The following is a 22897-nucleotide window of genomic DNA, read 5'->3' as shown; positions in this document are numbered from 1 at the left end:
TTGGGGGATAGCCTAAATAATGCCACTGTTGTCCTGTTGTCTTCAAAACGAGATGAACAATGATGATCATGAATTTTTGTTTACTTACCAGAGCACTGCTCAGCTCTGGCCTATGGTGGTAAAGAAGATTGAACCTGGGACCTTTGAAGCCCCAGGCATAAGTTTTATTTATTTATTTATTTTTTTGCAAGATCACTACGCTATCTCTCCAGCCCCTGGATATCCTTTTTAAAACATTTATTGTAATGAGAGAAAGAGATAGCTAGCTAAATGGAGACACGACAGCACTGCTCATCTCTGGTTTACAGTCATGCTGGGGATTGAACCTGAGACCTTGGAGTCTTAGGCAAGAAAGTCTTTTTGCAGGAGTCGGGCGGTAGTGCAGCAGGTTAAGCGCACATGGTGCGAAGTGTAAGAATCCCAGTTCGAGACCCTGGCTCCCCACCCGCAGGGGAGTCGCTTCACAGACGATGAAGCAGGTCTGCAGGTATCTATCTTTCTCTTCCCCTCTCTGTCTTCCCCTCCTCTCTCCATTTCTCTCTGTCCTTTCCAACAACGATGACATCAATAACAACAATAACTACAACAATAAAACAACAAAGGCAACAAAAGGGAATAAACATTTTTTAAGACTCATGTATGGAGCACAAATGGTTCAGGTTCAGTCAGCACAACTGACCAGTTCTTTGGTTAAAAAAAAAAAAAAAGAAAGTCTTTTATGTAGAACCACTATGCTGTCTCCCCCTTGACCATGAATGTGCTTTAATAGTTGCTCCATAACCAAGGAAAAAACCAAAATCTGCATCTGTGATCAAAGTTAATCCAGACCACATTGGAGCAAAGCAGATCATGCATCATGTCCTAAGATGCAGTGGGTCCACAGCTTCATTTCTGTGAGCTACCTGCTGAGGACATGTGACTAGGGGTTAAGATTTAAGGATGCCTCAAGCTGAGGGTCTCTTTAAAAGGTTCAAGGCTATGGAAGTAAGAGACTGAAGGATAAAGAGATATGACCAGTGAATGCAAAGCATGAGTCTAAATGCAGAGTGAGTCGAACTGGACACAATTTGCGAAAGCCAAAACCTGGAAGCAATTTTTTTTTTTTTTTTTTTTTTTTTGCTGAGAGTATTTATTTATTCAGCTTAATCTGCCTGAGTACTGCCATGCTCTGAATTATGGTGGTGGTGGTGTGTGTGTGGGGGAAGTTGAACCTGGAACTCAAGCATGAAAGTCTTACAGGACGTCAGGCGGTAGTGCAGTGGGTTAAGCGCACGTGGCTCAAAGTGCAAGGACCGGCAGAAGGATCCTGGTTTGAGCCCCTGGCTCCCCACCTGCAGGGGAGTCGCTTCACAGGTGATGAAGCAGGTCTACAGATGTCTATCTTTCTCTCATCCTCTCTGTCCTCCCCGCCTCTCTCGATTTCTCTCTGTCCTATCTAACAATGACAACAACAATTACTACAACAACAATAACTACAACATCAAGAGCAACAAAATGGAATAAATATTTAAAAAAACCTTGCTTAAAAAAAGTCTTTTGCAGAACCATTATGCTATTTTTTCTAGCCCTTCTCGCTAAAAGTGTTATTGAGATAATTTACCAACTTTAATAGAGTCGGAGGCTTTGATAGGAATGACATTGTAATGACACCTTATTTTTATCTCACTTCATTTAATTTTTTAACCAAAGAATTGCTCAGCTCTACTTTATGGTGGTGTTGAAGATTGAATTTAGGACCCGGCAACCTCAGGCATGAAATTCTTTTGCAAAACCATTGTGCTATCTTCCTGGGCACTATTTTGACTTTGATGGTTATATATTTTCATGTTCAGAGGAAATACACTCCAAAGTAGTGTGTGTGTATAAGAGAGAGGGCACCATATCAATAACTTTAAAATTGTTTAGGAAAACATTTCTTTGTCCTCTACTTGCAACTTGTCTGCAATTTTACTTTTTTTTTAATGAAAAGGTGAAAACAATCCAAACTTCCCAAATAAAATGATTTTGAAAAGCAAGACCCTCCACAAATTCCAAACTTTATTTAGTTCCCCTAATGACCACCAGGTGGAGTCTTTAGAAAAAATTGCTTTTACTTGCCTCTTACTGGGGTTTAAAAAAAAAGTGTATGTATGTGTGTTCTCTACAAAAAGAAAGCTGTATTGTGTCCCTGCACAAAAATAGAAATCAAGCTATAGGGGATTTTATTAGTTTTAGGATGACTCAAGGAAGAGGTTTCTTTATTTAATTTCACTCCTGATGATGGTTTCCCCACTGTTGACAATTGGGAGCTGCCCTGTGCATCTTAGACTGGCCAGCAGTGTGTCTGCCCTCAACACTGCTTCCAGACTTGGTCAGATGTCTGTTAGGGGATGGAAATAACCCCACTGAGAACAATTGTTTGGGGCCATGAGTTCTCTTTGGCACTGCATGCTGGGCAGGGCTTGGGAGCAGACTCTGAAGCTCGTGTAGGGACTCAGATTTGTCTCAGCTTTACCTAACCCTAACCTGCCATGAATTCCATCAGCGGGTGAGAAAGCAGGAGGCCAGTGCGATGCAGAAGCTCCAGGTGACATCAATGTCCCAGAATTCCCTGGTCTAGCTCAATCTTTCCCTGGAATTTCCGGGATATCTCAAACAACATTTCTCTCTCACTCATTTTTAAATTTTTGCCTAAACCACTTTCAGTGGGTGTGTCTCCTGTCTTTTTCACAAGGATCCCTACCAAGTACAGGCTTCTGACCACAGAGGCTGCAGTAAAAGTCTCAGGCAAATAAAATGGGTACAAGGATTTCAGTCACTGTGCAAAAGGCAACCCCTCACTTTTCATTTATTGATTGATCTATTTATTTTGCCACCAGGGTTATTGCTGGGGCTTGTTGCCTGCCTGATGACTTACTTCACTGTTCCTGAAAACCATTTCAAAATTGTTTTTATTAATTACTTGCCTTAATTTCATCTTTCAAAAGCTTTATTGACTAGTGACAGAGCACGAGAATCAGACTATCACACATGTAATGCCAGGCATCAAACTTGGGATGTCATGCTGAGAGCCTAACACTTTTATTTATTCACTGCATCACCTCCTGGGCTAGTTTTTTTTTTTAAATAGGGGGTGAGAAACAGAATGATAGACAGGGAAGGAGAGACCTCACGCAGCACTGCTCCACTGCTTGTGAAGCCCCCCCGCACACACAGGTGGGGACAGGGACTTGAACCCAGGTCCGTGCACATGGTACTGTGTGCGCTCTTCTGAATGAACCACCACTTGGTCACTGTGCCCTGGTGAAAACACACATGACAGCTTAACAGACACCTGTCGGACAGGTGTGGGAGAGTATTCCCTCTCCCCCGGCCCCAACCATCCAGTCCTCTCCTCTCAGTCAAGCTTTTGTGTTCTAAGGAGTTCTGCCCAAGAATATGCTGAGGGGTTCCCCCACCCCCACCACCCCAACTCTCTTCAACATCTTCTGGAACCAAGGAGACACTCTGCGGGCTGAGCACACACCTTCCCACACGAGACCCTGGTTGCAATGCCAGGTGTCACATGAGAGCACCGCCCGGGTGGTGGGGCAGTGCTTAGTATCTCTCTAATCTCTCCTCCTTTCTATATTTTGGGGAAAAAAACTCACATAAGAAAAGAAAAACACTGAGCTGGGGAAGCAGTTCTAGTCTCGAACATATCTGAGACCTTGGGTTCTCTCCCTGGAACTGATTTAAATTTTCTTTTTCTTTATACTTCCTTTTCTTCCTGTCTTCCTTCTTCCTCTCTCTATCTCCCCTTTTCTTTGAGAGAGAGAGAGAGAGAGACCACAGCAACAAAGCTTCCTTCAATGCAGTGGGAGGCCAGGCTCGAACCTGGGTTGTACACATGGCAAAGAAGTGCGCTAGCCAAGTGAGCTATTTCACCCACCCACTCAGGCACTGTGCTTAAAAAAAATTAAAAAAAAAAAGACAAAAAACTGTCTGAAATTTGCTGGAGCTCTGAATTCACAAATGAAGTCACTGTTCCCAGCAGCCGGGCCCGAGTTGAATGCTGAGCCGTGGGTGGAGGCAGGGCCCCCTCGCCAGAGCGTGTTCACTCTTTTATTAATTTTAATCAATTAACACTGCATTCACCTCCTCAATTCCTCTCTTGGAGTCATGGACTCACTGCACCGTGGCTGGGGGCTCCTCTGCACCCCCAAGCCCCCAGCTTCTGGGGGGGGCAGGGAGAGGAGAAGTTCAAGGCAAAGGCCTCAGATTCAGGGAGGGGACGGGGGGCAATAGAAACAAGAACAAGATGGACAGAATTTAAGGCAAATGTCACTCCCCCGTCCCAGGAGGGCGCTGCCGTGCATATCAACAAACACAGAGGAACTATTTGTTGGACTTTTAACATGGGGACAGACCAGCACACGTGACTTATAAAAACACCTCCACGAGCCTGGCAGGAATCAATGCATCCATGTCATCAGGGTGAGGGGGTGTGTGTGTATGTAGGGAGGTGACACTCAGACACAGGAGTGGGCAGCCACCTTGGGGGACACCATCTTTGCAACAGCAGAGGCTGAGATGGAGTTTCTGAGTGAGTGAGAACTTCTGGGGAAGCGGGTCATGTGGACGGATGAATCCACAGTCACCTGGGCTTACACTTTGGCAAGAGGGGTGGCACAGACCCTGGGGGGTCTTTGGAGGTCCTTTTGGCCACCTCCCCCCCACCAGTCACTTGGAGGGGTGGGGTGGGGGCTCCTCAGGTTCTTATCAACGCAGAAGGCAGCACCAGGCAGCAGAGAAGGGAAGGCCGGTCTGCTCTGGCTCTGTGTGGGGAATGTGACTTCTTTCTCAGGCGTGGGTCGTGCAGCCGTGGGAAGAGGCTGACTGTGGAGGTGCAGCTGCTCACATCCCCTCCCCAATCTGTTTTATTTACAATCTGATTGACGCCCCCTCCCCACTGGCCCCCACTGTTCTGTGGCGGAACTTGACCCTGGAGCCTGGGGTCTCTCCTTTCTGCTTTGGTCTGGAAGATGCGCTAAACGTAGGGGCACAGAAGCTGAGGCCCGGCCAGAGCGGTGGGCTCCCCAGAGTTCTTTGGGTTCCTGTTTGCGATGCAGCTGCAGAAGAGGACCACTGAGCAGAACTGGGGGGTGTGGGTGGAGGGACGCAGGGGGACATCGCTGTCTCAGACCTGACACCCCCTGGGACGGGCTGCCCAGAGCTGCTTTAGGGGGAATCGATGCTCCTGGGGGGATAAAGATGTCAGATAAAGCTGTCAGGAGATGCCACCCCTGCTGCTGCTGCCACCACCGCCACAGGCTCTGGCCAACAGTCCGGAGAGAGGCAGAAGGACGGGTGGATGGCGGGGTCCCAGAGCCCCTACCCGGCCAGGAGGCACGTGTGGCAGCAGAACTGGATGAATAGCTTCCGTTCACAGAGCCGGTTGGACTTGACCATCTCACAGAACATCTCGTCAGCTGGAGTCCCGGCAGGAAAGAGAGTGGGAAGAAGGGGACCGTGTCAGACTTTGGGGGCTGTTAATATTGGCCTAGAGACCAGAGAGAGAGCCTCAGGGTTGAGACATACACCTTGGCATGGTGTGCCCAGGGCTCTCTCTGTGGGCCTTGTGCTCTGCGGGGATGGTATCAGCTCTGTGCACAGGGACACCAGGTCCAGGTGCCCCAACCCAGCCTCACGCTGCTTTGCCTGGGGCTTGCTGAGCCCTTCCGGAGTCAGCAGGCTGAGGTCCCTGAGCAGCCCCAGGGGGTGTGTGTGTGGGTGGCGGGGGGGGGGGGGGGGGGGGGATACTCACCGTTGTTGCACGTGTGGTTGGTGATGCATGAGGTGCCCAGCTGCGTGAAGCCCGGCTTGCACCTGCTACAGTTCCTGCTGGAGCCCTCACAACTCAGGCAGTTCTCCTCACATCTGGGGGGGGACACAGGGGTCACAGCTGCTTGGGAAGAGGCCTACCCCGCACCCCTCCTCCAGGAGCCTTCCTGGAGCCCTCCTGCACCCACAATCCCAGCCCAGATCCTCCCCTGGTAGTCCGGTGTGAGTGTGTGTGTGTGTGTGTGTGTGTGTGTGTGGGCGGGGGGACCATGGTCCAGAGGGTATTCCACAGGCCTGGCCTTCTCTGGGGCCGTCAGAAATCCCACCCTTCTGCTGATGGGAGGCCCTAGGTTCGAGGCGTGAAGACGCTGGCAGGAGCCCTGTACCTGCGGCAGACTTTGTGAGGCAAGCCTGGCGTGTCCTCGGGGAAGAAGCCCTGCTCACAGGCTGGCACGCAGCGCCAGTCTTGGAAGTGGAAGCCCTTGGCGCAGTGGACGCACTCCTCAGCGCTGGGACCTGCGAGCAGGAATGTGACCCCGTCAAACAAGGCCTCCAGACTGCATGTGCCTCCGCCCAGTCCTCCCTTGCTTTTCTAAATGAGGACGCAGGCAAGAATGCATAATCGCAAGGGCCTGGATCGCCATTTAAAAAAACCACGTGGGGGGGGGGGTTGTGGGCGGGCGGTAGCGCAGCGGGGTTAAGCGCACGTGGCTCGAAGCCAAGGGCTGGGCATAAAGATCCCGATTCGAGCCCCCGACTCCCCACCATCTATTCTTCGAGATGGTCAAGTCCAGCCATCACATAAAAGCACTGTGCACAAGGGAAGCTACATGAACCGTGGAGTAGCGTTGTGGTTCCCGCCCCCCGCCATGCCTCTGCTATTTCTTCCTCTGTTACCCTTCATCAAAACAAAACAGCTGGTTAAGCACAGATGGCACAAAGTGCAAGGACCGGAGTAAGGATCCCGGTTCGAGCCCCCTCCTCCCCAACTGCAGGGGAGTCGCTTCACGAGTGGTGGTGAAACAGGTCTGCAGGTGTCTTTCTTCCCCTCCTCTCTCCATTTCTCTCTGTCCTATCCAATGATAACGTCATCAATAACAAGAACAGTAATAACTACAATAATAAAATAACAAGGGCAACAAAAGGGAATAAATATGTTTTAAAAAGTTAAAAAAAAAAACAGCCAGGAAGTGGCTTATTGAATAAAGTGATGCTGGATTCTCAGACATGAGTTCTCATGTTTTATTCATCTGCCAATGCATCTCATCTGCCAATGATGGTCTACTTCGTATGCGAGAGATCTCATTAGTTAATAAATTCTCTCTGTCTCTCTCTTTCTCTCTCTGTGTGTGCATCTGTTTATTACCCCACCACCACCACCCCTGCTCAGCTCTGGCTTATTATGGTGCTGGGGATTGAACGTGGGACCTTGGGTGCCTAGTCATGAGTCTTTTTGCAGAACTGTTATGTTATCTCCTCAGTCCATACATGATTTTTTTTTTAAGATTCTGCCAGGAGTGGTGGGGTCATTTGGGTAGAAACCCCCAAATGACTCTAGTGTGGGGAGCAACAGCACACATAGCCGGGCAGACTTGCAAATGCTGACCCCCCACTCCTCGGGGCTGTGGGGAGGGGCGTGGGAAGACACATGTGGGCACTTGCCTCCAGCATCTCCCAGTACCTGTGTGACTTGGCAGGGGCAAAGAAACTGCAAAATATTTCAACTCTCAAGCCATGATTGTTGCAGCAAAAACCCCACCGGAGAACAAAGACTGTGCTGGGGGTGGGGGAGGGCACTCATGGAGGAAAAGACTTCCCCCTCTTGTAAGGCATCCCAGTCCATAAAGTCCTGTGGCATTTCAACACCCGGGTACGAACAGCTCCACCACGAGCCCCATAAACACTGGAAGTGTCCCCCATTCTGCATCAAACGCACGTCCGGGAGGCCGCTGTGCTCAACTTTGTAGGGAGTTATCACTCACATAAAACTGCTGATGGAATAAAACGTTCTGAATAAGTGGGGAGAAACACTCTGAGAGTGAATGCTGGGCTTTAAGGCCCCAGAAGCTGCTCCACCTACTCCCACCCCCATCTTTATGGTTTGGGGCTGTGTAGAGGGCTTCTTCTTCTTCTAGCATTTGCCCTTCTTCCGTAGCCAGTCAGGTTGGGCTCTGCTCCCAGGACTGCCACTGCCTCCTGGGCTGCTCACACCTCTGGGTGGGGTGGGGAAGGTGGGGGGAGGTGCTCCCACCTACAGGTAGGGTTGCTCCCTGAATGGGTCCTGGGGGCTTGGCTTGTTTTCAGTTTTGATTGTGGGAGGCTGGGAGGTAGTTCACTGGGTAGAGCATAGCGTTTACAAGGCCCAAGGGACTGGGTTCAGGCCCCTGGCCATCACATTCGAACACCATGCACTGAGGAAGCATCGTGTGAGTGGCGGAGTGGTGTCTCTCTGTCTCTTACTTTTTAAATTTTTATTGCCACCAGGGTTATTGCTGGGGCACGGTGCCTGCACTATGAATCTACCATTCCCAATGGCCATTATTTCCCCTTTTTACTTTGTTTTGTTTTTCTTTTCAAATTTTTTAAAATATTTATTTATTTAGGGGACTCAGGTGGTAGTGCAGCGGGTTAAGCACGTGGCACAAAGCGCAAGGACCCGCATAAGGATCCTGGTTCAAGCCCCCGGCTCCCCACCTGCAGAGGAGTCGCTTCACAAGCGGTGAAGCAGATAAGCAGGTGTCTTTCTCTCCCCCTCTCTCTGTCTTCCCTTCCTCTCTCCATTTCTCTCTGTTCTATCCAACAACAACAACAGCAATAATAACTACAACAATAAAACACAGGCAACAAAAATGAATAAATAAATATAAAACATATATATATATATATTTGTTTATTCCCTTTTGTTGCTCTTGTTGTTTCTATTGTTGTCATTGTTGTTGGATAGGACAGAGAGAAATGGAGAGAGGAGAGGAAGACAGAGAGGGGGAGAGAAAGATAGACACCTGCAGACCTGCTTCACCACCTGTGAAGCGACTCCCCTGCAGGTGGGGAGTCAAGGGTTCGAACCGAGATGCTTACATTGGTCCTTGCGCTCTCTGCCACATGCGCTTAACCTGCTGTGCTACCGCCCGACTCCCTCTTTTTTTTTAATTAGCCAGGACAGAGGGAAATTGAGAGGGGAGGGGGAAATAGAGAGGGAGAGAAAAAGACAGACACCCGCAGACCTGCTTCACCGTTTGTGAAGTGTCCTCCCTGCAGGTGGGTGTGGCACAGCACCTTGCAAGCCTCAGACTCGAACCTGGGTCCTTGCTTATGCACTTTACCAGGTGTGCTGTTGCCCTGTCCACTCTCATTTAATTTCTTTATTGGGGAATTTATGTTTCACATTCAACAGTAAGTACAATAGTTTGTACATGCATAACATTCCCCAGTTTTCCATATAACAATACAACCCCCACTAGGTCCTCTGTCATCCTTCATGGACCTGTATTCTCCACACCCACCCACCCCAGAGTCTTTTACTTTGGTGCGATACGCCAATTCCACTTCAGGTTCTACTTGTGTTTTCTTTTCTGATCTTGTTTTTCAACTTCTGCCTGAGAGTGAGATCATCCCATATTCATCCTTCTGTTTCTGACTTATTTCACTCAACATGATTTTTTCAAGGTCCATCCAAGATCGGCTGAAAACGGTCAAGTCACCATTTTTTACAGCTGAGTAGTATTCCATTGTGTATATAGACCACAACTTGCTCAGCCACTCATCTCTTGTTGGACACCTGGGTTGCTTCCAGGTTTTGGCTATTACAAATTGTGCTGCCAAGAACATATGTGTACACAGATCTTTTTGGATGGGTGTGTTGGGTTCCTTAGGATATATCCCCAGGAGAGGAATTGCAGGATCATAGGGTAGGTCCATTTCTAGCCTTCTGAGAGTTCTCCAGACTGTTCTCCACAGAGGTTGGACCCATTGACATTCCCACCAGCAGTGCAGGAGGGTTCCTTTGACCCCACACCCTCTCCAGCATTTGCTGCTGTTCCCTTTTCTGATGTATGACAGTCTCACAGGAGTGAAGTGGTATCTCATTGTTGTCTTGATTTGCATTTCTCTGACAATCAGAGTCTTGGAGTATTTTTTTCATGTGTTTCACGGCCTTTTGGATCTCTTCTGTGGTGAATATTCTGTCCATGTCCTCCCCCCAATTTTGGATGGGGTTATTTGTTGTCACTCTCACTTTTTTAAATTACATTTTTCTTTTAGTTTTCCTTTATGTTTTTAATTGAGAGGTTAGTGGTTTACAGAACAGTTGTTGGCACATGGATATAAGTGAGAGAGAGACAGAAATGAGGAGACAAGAAGGAGAAAAGGCAGGGAGAGAGCCAAGGACTGTCCCACGATCTCTGCGCTTTTGCCCGTGGTGTCTTTGTTGCTCCCATGTGGTGCTGGGGATTGAACCCAGGGCCTTAGGCATGCAAGGGGCTCTGCTACAGAGCCACCTCCCACTGATTTTATTTATTTATTTATTTTTAATTTTTTTCTTTCTTTAAAAAAATTTATATTTACTTATTTTCTGTTTTGTTGCCCTTGTTTTTTTATTGTGGTTGTAGTTATTGATGTCATTGTTAGATAGGACAGAGAAAAATGGAGAGAGGAGGGGAAGAGAAATATAGACACCCGCAGACCTGCTTTACTGCTTATGAAGCGACTCCCCTGCAGGTGGGGGGGGAGCCAGGGGCTCGAACCAGGATCTTTATGCTGGTCCTTGCGCTTCACGCCATGTGCGCTTAATCCGCTGGGCGACCACCCAACTCCTTTCTTTATTTTTTATTGAAAGGGAGATACAGAGAGATAAGGGACCAAAGCACTGCTCAGCTCTGGCTTATGGTGGTGTGGGGGGACTGAACTCAGGTCCATGGAGCTGCAAGCATGAGAGTCTGTTTGCAGAACCACTATGTTACCTTCCCTGTCCAGATTTTTTTAAAAAAATATGTATTTATTTATTTATTCCCTTTTGTTACCCTTGTTGTTTTATTGTTGTAGTTATTGTTATTGATGTCGCTGTTGTTGGATAGGACAGAGAGAAATTGAGAGAGAAGACAGAGGGGGAGAGAAAGATAGACACCTGCAGACCTATTTCACCGCCTGTGAAGCGACTCCCCTGCAGGTGGGGAGCCGGGGGCTCTTCTTCTTCTAGCGTTTGCCCTTCTTCCGTAGCCAGTCAACAGCGTCAGGTTGAAAGCTGTCAGGAGCTGCTTGTTGCTGGCTTTGAAAGTGACTGGGATCCATGTGGATTCAGTCGGCTAGGAAGGATCGTCAGTTTCCCCAATGAATGGGTACTCACGGGATGCACCACAAGAAGGTCGATCCAATGCATCCCTAACCAGGATCCTTACGCAGGTCCTTGTGCTTAGTGCCAGCTGTGCTTAATCCGCTGCGCTACAACATGAATCCCCCCCCCCCCCCGCCCAGATTTTATTTACTTTTATTGTTATAGTGGTGGGGAGAGACTGGAGCACTGTGAAGCTCTGGTACAGACATTACCGGAGTTGGGAACTGGATAGTGGTGGTGGTGGTGGTGGTGGTGGGGGTCAGTCCTGTGCTCTAATGCTGAACTATCTCCCCAGTCTCCAACTTAACCAGCCCCATGTGTCCAGCTTAGCATCACGAAAGAATTATTCTGATGCAGTCTCCGCCCCCAGGTTTTACCACACCCCGCGAAATCCTAGCAGTGCCCCCTTCAACCAATCCTGGCCCCACACGTCACCCCTGGTTGTCGCCCAATAAAAACCCCCTCACCCCCCCCTCGCTCTCTCTGGGCTCTCAGCTCCCCCCCCTCTCGGCTCCTTCGGCTCTCTCTCAGATCTCTCTCACCTCTCTCGCCCCGTGGTCAGGTAGTGGGAACGGCCATTGTCGGCTGACTCCACGTGGCCTGAGCAACCCCCCCCCATCCTATAATAAAGATTTGTGTACCCCACTTGCTCTGGACTTCCTCTCTCTTCTCTGCGGTGCAGCCCGACACCTGATCACCACAACAACATCGAAACACATCCACACTGTCATTCACCTGTCATCTGTCATCACTACCACCCAACCCCTGCATCTCCCCAGAGGAAACCACCACACCCTCTCGCCATTGCTGCCCTGGGACCCTAGGGAAGGGGGTCTCTGTCCTAATACTGCCATCCACTAGAGGGCTGGAAGATGGCCAGCCCCCCTCACCCCCCATCTCCCGCTCCTGAGACTCACCCACGCAGGTCTGGCAGGTGGCATGACACTCCCCACAGCGGATTTGCTCCGAGTCAAAGAAGGTGCCCGGCTCACAGTCCGGGAGGCAGCTGCCCCGTGCCAGGCTGGTGGAAGGGAGGGAAGGAGAGGCAGAGTGGTTATCCCTCAACCCTCCCGGCGTCCCCTGATAGACCACTGCTCCCGTGGCTGCCTTACACAGGAAGATGTGAGAGGCCAGGCAGCTAACATGGTTCCTTGGGCCACCGAAGGTCCTGGCTAGTGGACGCCTCTAGAAATGCCACCAGAAGCTAGCTGGAGGCCCAGTCCTCACCCCTCTCCCAGTCTTTGAAGGCTTCTCTTCACTGACATTCATCACGCTTGAACCCCAACCCCTGAGAGGATTGCCTGAGTCCACAAATGGCCCTCACAGACAGGTGGGCATTCCCTGCTGGCCTTTCTAACAAGTGGAATAGCTGAGGGGACCCACTTATCTCTCTGTCTTGCTGAGAACCTTGCAGGTGTCTCAATGAACTTGAAATGTGTTCTTGGGACTGCAGGTCCTGTCCTCCCACTTGCTGATCCAGGAAGCCAAGCACACGGATTCTGGAAAAATTTGCCACTTCCTGGCTGTGGAAGCCACACTTAAGCTAAGTCAGCTAAGCTCTGCACCTCCTTTACAATCACTGCTTGGAGGACTAAGTCAAAATGCAATTTATTTAGTTATTGCCATCAGGGTTATTGCTAGGAACTCTCCCCACACAGTTCCTTTGCTCCTGGTAAATTCATTTTCTTCCCTACTTCTCAGAGACCAAAAGGCAAGAGAGACAGACAAGAGAGTGAAAGAGACCACAACTCCAAAGCTTCCTAAAGGGTGTGGGGGTGGGAGCTAGGCTCAGACTGGGTTGACCACATGGCAAAGCAGCATGCTTGAGATACTCTGTCAGCTTTCCTTCCATCCATCCATCCTTTCTTTCTCTCTGTCTCTCTTTCCGCTTCCACCCCTCTCTCTCTACTTCTTCTCTTCCTTTCTATTGGATTGGATAGGACAGAGAGACATAGAGTAAGGAGAGGGAGACAGAGAAGGAGAGAAAAGATACTTGCAGCACTACTTCACCACCTGTGAAGCATCCCCCCAACCCCCCACAGGTGGGGAGCAGGGGCTCAAACCCAGGACCTCCCGCAAGGTAAAATGTGTGCTCCACTGGGTGAGCCATCCCTTGCCCCTGCCAGCACGCTTTCAATGAGATGACACACCGGGGGATCTTCTCCACCCCATCTCAGGGTGCAGCTACAGTTCCAATCAAGCTCCTCCCTTCCTTTTCTATTTTTTTCTTTTTTATTGCCACATGACAGATCCCCTGCTCCTGGTAGCCATCTTTTCTTTCCATATTTATTAATAGGATAAAGAGAAATTGAGAGGGGAGGGCGAGCTAGAGAGGAGGAGAAAGAGAGACACCTGCAGACCTGCTTCACAGCTCCTGAAGCTTGGCGGGGGGGAGGCTTGAACCTGGGTCCTGGCACACGGTAAAATGTCTTTTCTAAAGCGTCTTCTCTTTTTAAATTTTTTAAATATTTATTTGTTTATTTTCCCTTTTTTTGCCCTTTTTGTTTTTTATTGTTGTTGTTGTTGTTATTATTGTTGTTCTTATTGATGTCCTTCCTCATTGTTGGATAGGACAGAGAGAAATGGAGAGAGGAGGGGAAGACAGGGAGGGGGAGTGAAAGATAGACACCTGCAGACCTGCTTCACCGCTTGTGAAGCGACTCTCCTGCAGGTGGGGAGCCGGGGGCTCGAAACCAGATCCTTCCGCAGGTCCTTGCACTTGATGCCATGTGCACTTAACCCACTGCGCTCCCTCCGACTCCCTAAAGCGTCTTTTTAAGTGCCATTCCCCACGCCACCCAGCACTCACCCCCCTGGAGAGACGGATGGCAGCTCAGCAGCTCATCCCAATTTAACATGACAGCGGTGATTTGAAGCCACCGTTCAGGAGGAGATTGGGCCATAACAGGAAGCTTTCTGAGGATGTCAGTGGGCTCATGGACCTCTCATCTCACAGGAGGCTTTTTACGCCTGGAGACATAGTTGTGATCCCACCATGGTGTCCTCACTCCCACAGACACCACCCCCACCACCCCCCGTCGCCAATCAGAACCTCCAGAACACAGAGGTGTGCTCCGAGGACTCCCCCCAGAATCTCCCCACTGGGAAATGAGGAGTCACAACCACAGGGCCTTTCCCTGATGACCAGCCTGAGGACCCAGAGCCCTGGGCACACTCTGCCAGACCCCCAGCTACCAGGTGGTTCTTCCCTGCTCTCCCACTCTCTGCATTTTTTTTTTGGGGGGGGTTCATCTCCCCCTCCACTGGGTCAGCCTGCTTTTCTGTCTTTCTCTTTCTCCCTCTCTCCCACACTTCAAATTTTAAAGAGAGACAGACAGACAGACAGACAGACAGAGTGAAAGATACCACAGCACTGAATGCCACAGCACTTTCAATGCCGTGGGGGCTGGGCTCAAACCTGGGCCATGCACATGACAAAGCAACGCTCTGTCCAGTTGAGCTATTTCACTGGCCCCCAGGGTCAGTCCTTAACCTCTAATTCTTTCCTGTCCCTTTAACAGGCTTAAAGACAGCAGGTGTTTCCTTTTCCCCAAACTCCCAGGAGCTTCAGCAAAGGTGCCTCTCCTCTCTGACACCCTGATCTGGAAGTGAGGGGGAGGTTCCATGGAAACTTCTGGAAGGCGGTGACACTACAATTAATTCCCTCCAAGGAATTAATTCTTCTCTGTGGTGGCTGCTGCGAGACCCAGCACTGCTGAGCTCTGGCTTATGGTGCTACTGGGGATTGAACCTGAGGCTTTGAAGCCTTAGGCCACTATGCTGTCTCCCCAGTCCTTTCTTCTTTAAAATGCAGATCCTAGATCTAGGGTCTGGTGGATTAAGAAGCGTTCTTAAAACAGCTCTCAAGGGAGTCGGGCAGTAGAGCAGCGGGTTAAGCGCACATGGCATAAAACTCAAGGACAGGTGTAAGGATGCCAGTTGGAGCTCCCAGCTCCCCAGCTGCAGGGGAGTCGCTTCACAGGCGGTGAAGCAGATCTACAGGTGTCTGTCTCTCCCCTCTCTCTGTCTTCCCCTCCTGTCTCGATTTCTCTCTGTCCTACCCAACAACAACGACATCAATAACAACAACAAAACAAGGGCAACGAAAGGGAATAAATATTTAAAAAATTTCAAACCCCAGCTCTCAGATAGGATATCTTCCCCCATTCCCTCTCTTTTAGCTAAAGACAGAGAGACAGGGAGGTGAGAGAAGCAGAAAAGAAAAGACAATACTGAAAAGGCAATGGACCTCTGAAAGGACAACTGTTAGGAGCCAGCTGCGAAACCCTCGCTGTTAAAGTCATGTGAGGAATGAAAAGGAGGGGCAAAGGAGACAGCATAGAAGTTCTACAAAAGAATTTCTTTTAAAAAAAAATCTATTTATTTATTTATTTTTTGGATAGAGACAGAGAGAAGTTGAGAGGGGAGAGGGGAAATAGAGAGGGAGAGAGACAGAGAGACACCTGCTGCCCTGCTTCACCACTCGTGAAGTTTCCCCCTGCAGGTGGGGACCAGGGGCTTGAACCTGGGTCCTTGTGCAGCGTAATGTGTGGGCTTAACCAGGTGTGCCACCGCCTGGTACCCTGCAAAAGACTTTCATGCCTGAGGCTCTAAGTTCCCAGGTTCAATCCCCAGCACCCCTAAGCTACAGCTGAGCACTGTTCTCTCATCTCTTCTCTGCATCTGGTTAAAATAAAATAAAACAATAAGGTAAAGAAAAAATGAACAGACTGCAGAGACAACATGGTCATCAGGTCTGAAGGGACACACACACACACACACATTGTTGTTGTCGGTTGTTTTTTTTACCTGAAACCTTCTTTGCAGACTGTGCATTTCTCTGGCTCGTCCACACACTTCTTACAGCTTGGATGACATTTGAGGCAATTTCTCTGGCCTGGAGAGAAAGAAGAGGAGGGAGAGAAGAGAGAAGGGAAGAAAACGAATCCCATTTGAGCCAACAAGACTAGGAGCCAGTCCTAGCTACTGGTTGGGGGGGGGGGGCCTCTCTCCACACCCCTCCCTCTTCTCTCGGGTGTCTCTGCAGTGAGGAGGCTAGTGAATAAACTTTTGGGGAGCCCTGTGCAAACTTGGGGCCTATTCAACAGCCAGGGCTTCAGAACCCTGAGAGGAGAAACAGGTGGCTGCCAGCGTGCCCGGCTGGAGAGAGGACAGAGGGTGGCACTATGCAACAACCCTTCCCGTCTCTGTCTCAAAGCATCCTGGATAGGGGCCCGGTGGCAGCGCCCTGGGTTAAAGGTGCATAGTACGAAGTGCAAGGATCCTGCTTCGAGCCCCAGGTTCACCACCTGCAGGGGTGTCGCTTCACAGGTGGTGAAGCAAGTCTGCAGGTGTCTTTCTCTTTCCCTCTCTATCTTACCTTCCTCTCTCAATTTCTCTCGGTCCTATCCAATAAAAAAAGAAAAGGAAAAATTGGCCTCCAGGAGTAGTGGATTCACAGTGCTGGCACCAAGCCCTAGCGGTTACCCTGGAGGCAATAAGTAAATAAAAACCAAAACAGAACAGAACGGAACAAAAAAAAGCAGCCTCCAGGGTTATTGCTAGGGAAAATCCAGGGGCCATGTGGAGGTGCCAGATCACCTCCTTCTCTTTCCTGGAGTAAATTTCTGGATCCCCCTTTTTTTGGTGTATGGGGGTGGGGTCACCAGGGTTATTACTGGGGCTCTGTGCCTGCATGACTCTAATACTCCTGGATAGCTTTTTAAAAATTACTTAACTAATTTATTTTAGGGGGCCAGGCAGTGGTGCATCTGGTTGAGCACACACATTACAATGCACAAGGATCCAGGTTTGAGTCCCTGGTCTCCATCTGCAGGGAGGAAGCTTCATGAGTACTGAAGCAGGTCTGCAGATGTCTCTCTCTCCCTCTCTATCTCCCCTTCCTATCTCAACTTCTGTTTCTATCCAATAATACATAAATAATAAACAAATATTTTAAAGAGAGAAAGAGATGTGTAGTGAAATATATATTTCACTACACATCTCTTTCTCTCTTTAAAATAGAGAGAGAGAGAGACCTGAGCACTGCTCAGCTCTGGGTTATGGTGTTGGTGATGGGATTGAGCTCAGGACTTTGGAACCTCAGACATGAAAGCCTTTTGCATAACAATTATGCTGTCTCCCCAGCCCATGGATGGATTTTTTTTTTCAACCAAAGCACTATTCAGCTCTGGCGTATGGTGCCATGGGGGATTGAACCTGGGACTCTGTAGCTTCAGGCATGAGAGTTTGTTTGAATAACCATTATGCTATCTACTCTCCACCACGGATGGCTTTTAAATACATATATATGTGTGTATATATGTAATAGACACAAAGAGACCTTGAGCGAGAAGGGGGAAGATAGGGAGGGAGATACCTACAGAACTGTTTCACCTCTTATAAAATTTCTCTCCTGAAGGTGGAAACCAGGGGCTTGAACCCAGGTTCTGAAGCCTGGTAACAGGTGCGTTCAACAAGGTGAGCCACCTCCCTGGCCCAACGTCCCAGCACTCTTGACACACACACACACACACACACACACACACACACACACACACACACACACCCTTTCTCAGAAGCACCAGTAAGACAGGAAGTGGAGGACCGGAAGGTTCTCCTGGGGGAGGATGCCCCAGCCCCAGTTGACACTTACTGTCATCCGCGTAGAACCCATCCGGGCAGAGCGTGAGGCAGGAGTTCACCTCCTGGTGGTGGTAGAAGCCACGGCGGCAGGACAGGCACTGGGTGGCACTCCTGCCCATGCAGCTCTCACAGCCCTTGTGACACCGGCGACAGCGTCTGGCTGCTGTGTCTCCAAAGTAGCCCAAGGGACACTCGCTCACACACTTCCTGTGGGGTCAGGAGCAGGAGAGGATGTTCTGGTTCAGCCCTGCAGCACTGCTCAGCTAGGCCGGGCACGGGGTGGTGCTCCCCAAGCATGGCTACACCCCTTCCCCTGGGCACTCAGGTGGGGGTTCCCCAGGTGTGACAGACAGTGCTGATTTCTAGAATATTCCTGGCTCCTAAAGTAACATTTGCCTATAGCTCCTGCATGGTTGACCTCGGTCTACTCAAACTGATTTGTTGTTAAATTACTTATCATTATTTTATATACACATATATTATATAAATGAATAGTTTATTATTATACTAATAACCAGGGTTATTACTGGGGCTCAGTACCATCACGGCCAGTAAATTGCTCTCAGTGGTCATTATTTTCCCTTTCAGATAGGGACAGAGAGAAATCGAGAGGAAAAGGGGAGAGAGAGGGGCCGGGTGGTGGCACACCTGGTTGAGTGCACATGTTACAATGTGCAAGGACCGGGGTTCAAGGCCCCAGTTCCCACCTGCAGGGGGAAAGCTTTTTGAATGTCGAAGCAGTGCTGCAGGTGTCTCATTCTCTATCTTCCTCTACCCTCTCAATTTCTCGCTGTCTCTATCCAATAAATAAATAAGTAAATAAATAAATAAATAAAGATAATGAAAAAAAAATTTAATAGAGAGGGAGAGAGAGACACCTGCAGTGCTGCTTCACCATTCATGGAAATTCCCCCCTGGAATTGGGGAGCAGGGGCTTGAACCTGGGTCCTCAGGCATGGCACCAGGTGCACCGTACCATTGCTTTGATTTCACCTTCCCCCTACTGTTCACTTTTGTGAGACAAGATGGCTAGAAAAACATTTATATGCAGAGTCACTTCTAGCTTCTTTTTTCTGGTGTGATTAGAACGAGAAGTCACTAACATTTAAAAGACTTCATAGCATCGACTCTCAATGAGATTTTTTTTGTGTGTGTGTGTCCTGGTATCACACTGTTTTTTTTTTTAATTTAAAATCTATTTAGACAATTTATTTAAAAAATATTTTATTAATTTATTATTTATTGGGTAGAGACAGAAAGACATCAAAAGGGGAGGAGGGAGGGAGAGAGATGTCTGCAGCATTGCTTTACTGCTTGCAAAGCTTCCCCCCTGCAGGCAGGGACCAAGGACTTAAACGTGGGTCCTTGAGCACTGTAATGTGTGCCCTACCAGGTGTGCCACACTTGGCCCTTCACATGGACTTCTCAACAGGGTTTGGGGCATGTGAAAGGCCTCCCTGACGCTCAGCCACACTCCCCTCCTTACCTGCTGGTCTTGGCGCTGCCCAGGCTGAAGTGGACACAGTTGAAGCACTGGTCAGCATTGGGCCCATCACAGCCTTTGTTCCCACACTCCGGGTGGCAGGCACCTTAAAGACACAGGCAGATTCTGTTCATCTACAGCCAGCTATCCTGGGGCCCCAGGTGGGAGGACTGAAGCATGACCACGAGGGGGCGCTCCAACTTCAGGTGAGAGCTCAGGCTGGCTCTGAGGGTCCAGAGTACTTGGCTTTGGACTCTGAGAGAGGGGAGCTCCCAGAGCAAGGAAAACTGACTGCAGTGGGGCCACTGAGGTAGTGGGCAGGGCAGAGCAAGAGGCTGTAGAGAGGCTGGACAGGGTGTGAGGCCAGGGGGTCACTTGCACCAGCTTCCTCCTTCTGGGGTTCCTTCAGTGAAGGATACAGCGAGGCAACTGATTCTGGCTGTGCTTAGGGTGGGCCAGGGTCGGGGGGGGGGGCGTCCGGGCTGCCTCTTATTGGGATCCCTGCCAGTCAACCTCTTTTTGCAGATTCTTCTTCTTTTAAAGATACTCCTAAAATCTTATTTATTTGCTCATTTATTTTGATAGGAGAGAAATTGAGAGGAGACAGAGAAAGAGAGACAACTGCAGCACTGCTTCACCACTCACGAAGCTTCTGCAAGTGGGGAGTAGGGACTTGAACCCAGGTCCTGTGCACTGTAATGTGTGCATTCAGCCAGGTGTACCAGTGCTCAACCTCTTCAGATTTAAAAAACAAAAACAAAAACAAAAACAGAGCACTGCTCAGCTCTGGCTTATGGTGACACTGGGGGAGTGGACCTGGAACCTTGGAGCATCAGGTGTGAAAGTCGTTCTGCAGAACCATTATGCTGTCTCCCTATCTATTTTTTCAGTCATATGTGTATTCCACACATGAGTACCTCATCAGAGTAGCCAGAGCACCAGGGATTAAACTGGGAGCCTCAGGTGTGCAAGTCCTACACTCTACCCGCTGTGTCAGTGTTCTGGGCCGCCACTGTCTTCCTTCAACCCCTACAATCCCCCAAATCTTTTCAATTAATTAATACAGAGAGAGGGAGTGAAGTTATAGAGAGAGGGAGTGGAGGAGGAGGAACAGAGCATCACTCTGGCACATGTAACGCTGGGGATTGAACTCAGGATCTTTTCTTTTTTTTTTTTTATTTCAAAAGACTTTATTTATTTATTTTCCTTTTTGTTGCCCTTGTTTTTATCATTGTTGTGGTTATTGTTGTCATTGCTGTCATTGTTGTTGGATAAGTCAGAGAGAAATGGAGAGAGGAGGGCAAGACAGAGAGGGGGAGAGAAAGACAGACACCTGCAGACCTGCTTCACTGCTTTTGAAGCAACCCCCCTGTAGGTGGGGAGCCGAGGGCTCGAACCGGGATCCTTACGCCGGTCCTCGAGTTTCACGCCGTGTGCACTTAACCTGCTTTGCTACAGCCTGAACCCCTGAACTCAGGATCTTATACTTTGAAGGTCCAATGTGTAATCTACTGCACCACTTCCTGGGTCACAGCCTCCCAATTCTAACTCAGAGGTTGTATAAAGTTGGAAAAGCGGTGGAGAGACATGCCAGGAGTTGGGTGGAATCCAGCTAGCCTCCTCCCTTCTAGATCCTTTGCTTTACATGTGCAACAGGTGAGAACTAGTGTGAACTGGCTTGCCCCCTCAGTGGCGTGTGTGTGTGTGTGTGTGTGTGTGTATGTGTGTGTAGGGATCCCCCAGGGGCCCAGCTTCTTACAACAATAAGACAACAAAGGAGAGGTTTTACCCTCATATGTGGCGTCTGAGGGGCAAGAACCCAACCATGATGGAGTTCTACTGTGTTGTGAACAGAGTCCCTTCTCACCCCAATTAGTATCCTAGGTGAGTTTGGGGGGGGGGGGGAAGAGGGGAGGCACATCCACAGGTGCCCTCTCACCTGACCTGAAGGGACCATGTGGGACCCTCATCCTTCCCTGTCCCTGTGGCCCACCCTCTCCTTCCTACATGGAAGTGACCCAGGAAAAGCACCCAGCTGGGAGATGCCGTTGAGTCCTCTGAAGAAAGCCAGCCTCCATACTTCAAGTTGCTGGAGGGGTGCGCCTGAGCTCAGAGGCACAGGGGAGCAATGTATGACGTGCAGCCCTTTGGGGGTGGTGGGACATTGGAAAAGACAAAAGCCGTCATTCTCTGCCGCCCACAAAGGGCCTTTGCTGAGGAGCACAAAGCCCTCTTCATTCTTCTGTAAAGAGCCTCCAGGCCTTCCCCGTGTCAGAGCCGCTTTATTTTTCCTCCCTCCCCAAAGTTTTGCTGTTGTTGCTGTTTCTGAAGCTTTCCTGAGGCGGTGGGTGACTGTAGAGCCCCCTCCTAAGTCCTCTGTGCTTCCTGGACACATTCCAGTACCCGGCCCTCACTCCCAGCACCAGCCAGGCTCACCATTGGGGTGGGGGGGGGGGGATGAATCTCTTTGGACTGGATTCCTATTCCTTCCAGGCCCTTTCCAGGGACACCCTCAGCAACCCTTGCATTGTTGTGCTGCTGTTGTAAATCTCCCACGGTACTGAAAACGGGAGTTGGGCTGGAGTTGCCTCCCCCTACCCCAGCCCACCTCTCACTCCATCCAAGCACCTTCTTCAGGCAGTGTTTCTCCCCTATGCCAGGGGAAGTCACAGACCTGGCTTGCTTGATAAGATGAACCCTTTCCTCCACCTTCATTTGGAATTTGAGGAGTGGGATACAGATCACTGGCCAGAACTAGAGAACAGCTCCAGGCTAAAGTCCCAGTACCTGGAACTGCACTCAGCCCAGGGCTGGAGCTCAGTGAGTGCTGAATGGCTGAAGGGCGAGAGAGGAAAGCGTAAATGGTAGAAAAGGCAGTTGAGGGAGTTGGGCAGGAGTGCAGTGGGTTAAGCGCACGTAGAGCGAAGCGCAAGGACTGGTGTAAGGATCCTGGTTTGAGCCCCTGGCTCCCCACCTGCAGGGGTCCCTTCACAGGCGGTAAAGCAGGTCTGCAGGTGTCTATCTTTCTCTCCCCCTCTCTGTCTTCCCCTCCTCTCTCCATTTCTCTCTGTCCTACTATCTAACAACAATAATAACTACAACAATAAAAAACAAGGGCAACAAAAGGGAAATAAATATTTAAAAAAAAAAAGAAAAGAAAATGCAGTCGATTCCAATATGTAGAGAACATTCTAGGATATTCTAACAGAGGGATAACCTGGAAAAAAAAGTCTGAAATGGGGCCTCCAGTCCCTAGTGTGGACTTCACTGTATACTCCCCACCTCTTCGGGCTTTTGATCGGCGAGCCTGGGGGTCCCCCCTCAGCAGAAGCCCTACAGGGCAGATAGGGGACCAGCCAGTGTGTTGCCCTGTCTCAGCACACAAGGGTGCCGAGACACAGCTCTGCAGGCCATCTCTCCCGCCTGACTCAAAGTCCAACACCGGGACTCACAGGTCCCTTCCATGGAATATCCTTAGACTCATTCACCCGGTTGGCTGCTGTCTGATCCTGACTCCTGAGCAACAGTGTGTTTCCTCACTGACGCTCCAATGGTAGCTCAGCAGCTCACTCTGGAGCCGTGTAATTGGCGCTGCCATTTCTACTGAGGTCTGCACTTCCTCCTTCTTCAACCAGGAA

At 49.6% G+C, this 22897-nt stretch overlaps 1 protein-coding gene across 2 annotated transcripts in view; it reads right to left on the bottom strand.

Annotated features, from left to right (window-relative positions):
* Positions 1-2950: 2950 nt before the first annotated feature.
* PCSK6 (proprotein convertase subtilisin/kexin type 6) overlaps positions 2951-22897 on the bottom strand; it is a 160062-nt gene continuing 140115 nt past the window's right edge. For both annotated transcript variants that reach the window (XM_060179302.1, XM_060179303.1), the window contains 7 exons: positions 19263-19365; positions 17787-17983; positions 15941-16028; positions 12049-12152; positions 6189-6318; positions 5786-5898; positions 2951-5450 (listed from right to left, as the gene is read on the bottom strand). In XM_060179302.1, the coding sequence (XP_060035285.1) occupies positions 5353-5450; positions 5786-5898; positions 6189-6318; positions 12049-12152; positions 15941-16028; positions 17787-17983; positions 19263-19365 (833 nt within the window). In that variant the 3' untranslated portion in view covers positions 2951-5352. The remainder of the gene's footprint in view (positions 5451-5785; positions 5899-6188; positions 6319-12048; positions 12153-15940; positions 16029-17786; positions 17984-19262; positions 19366-22897) is intronic.

This window comes from Erinaceus europaeus, chromosome 20 (assembly GCF_950295315.1).
Source record: "Erinaceus europaeus chromosome 20, mEriEur2.1, whole genome shotgun sequence".
In the NCBI taxonomy this organism is placed as follows: domain Eukaryota; kingdom Metazoa; phylum Chordata; class Mammalia; order Eulipotyphla; family Erinaceidae; genus Erinaceus; species Erinaceus europaeus.
This window is presented reverse-complemented; position numbering and strand designations above follow the sequence as displayed.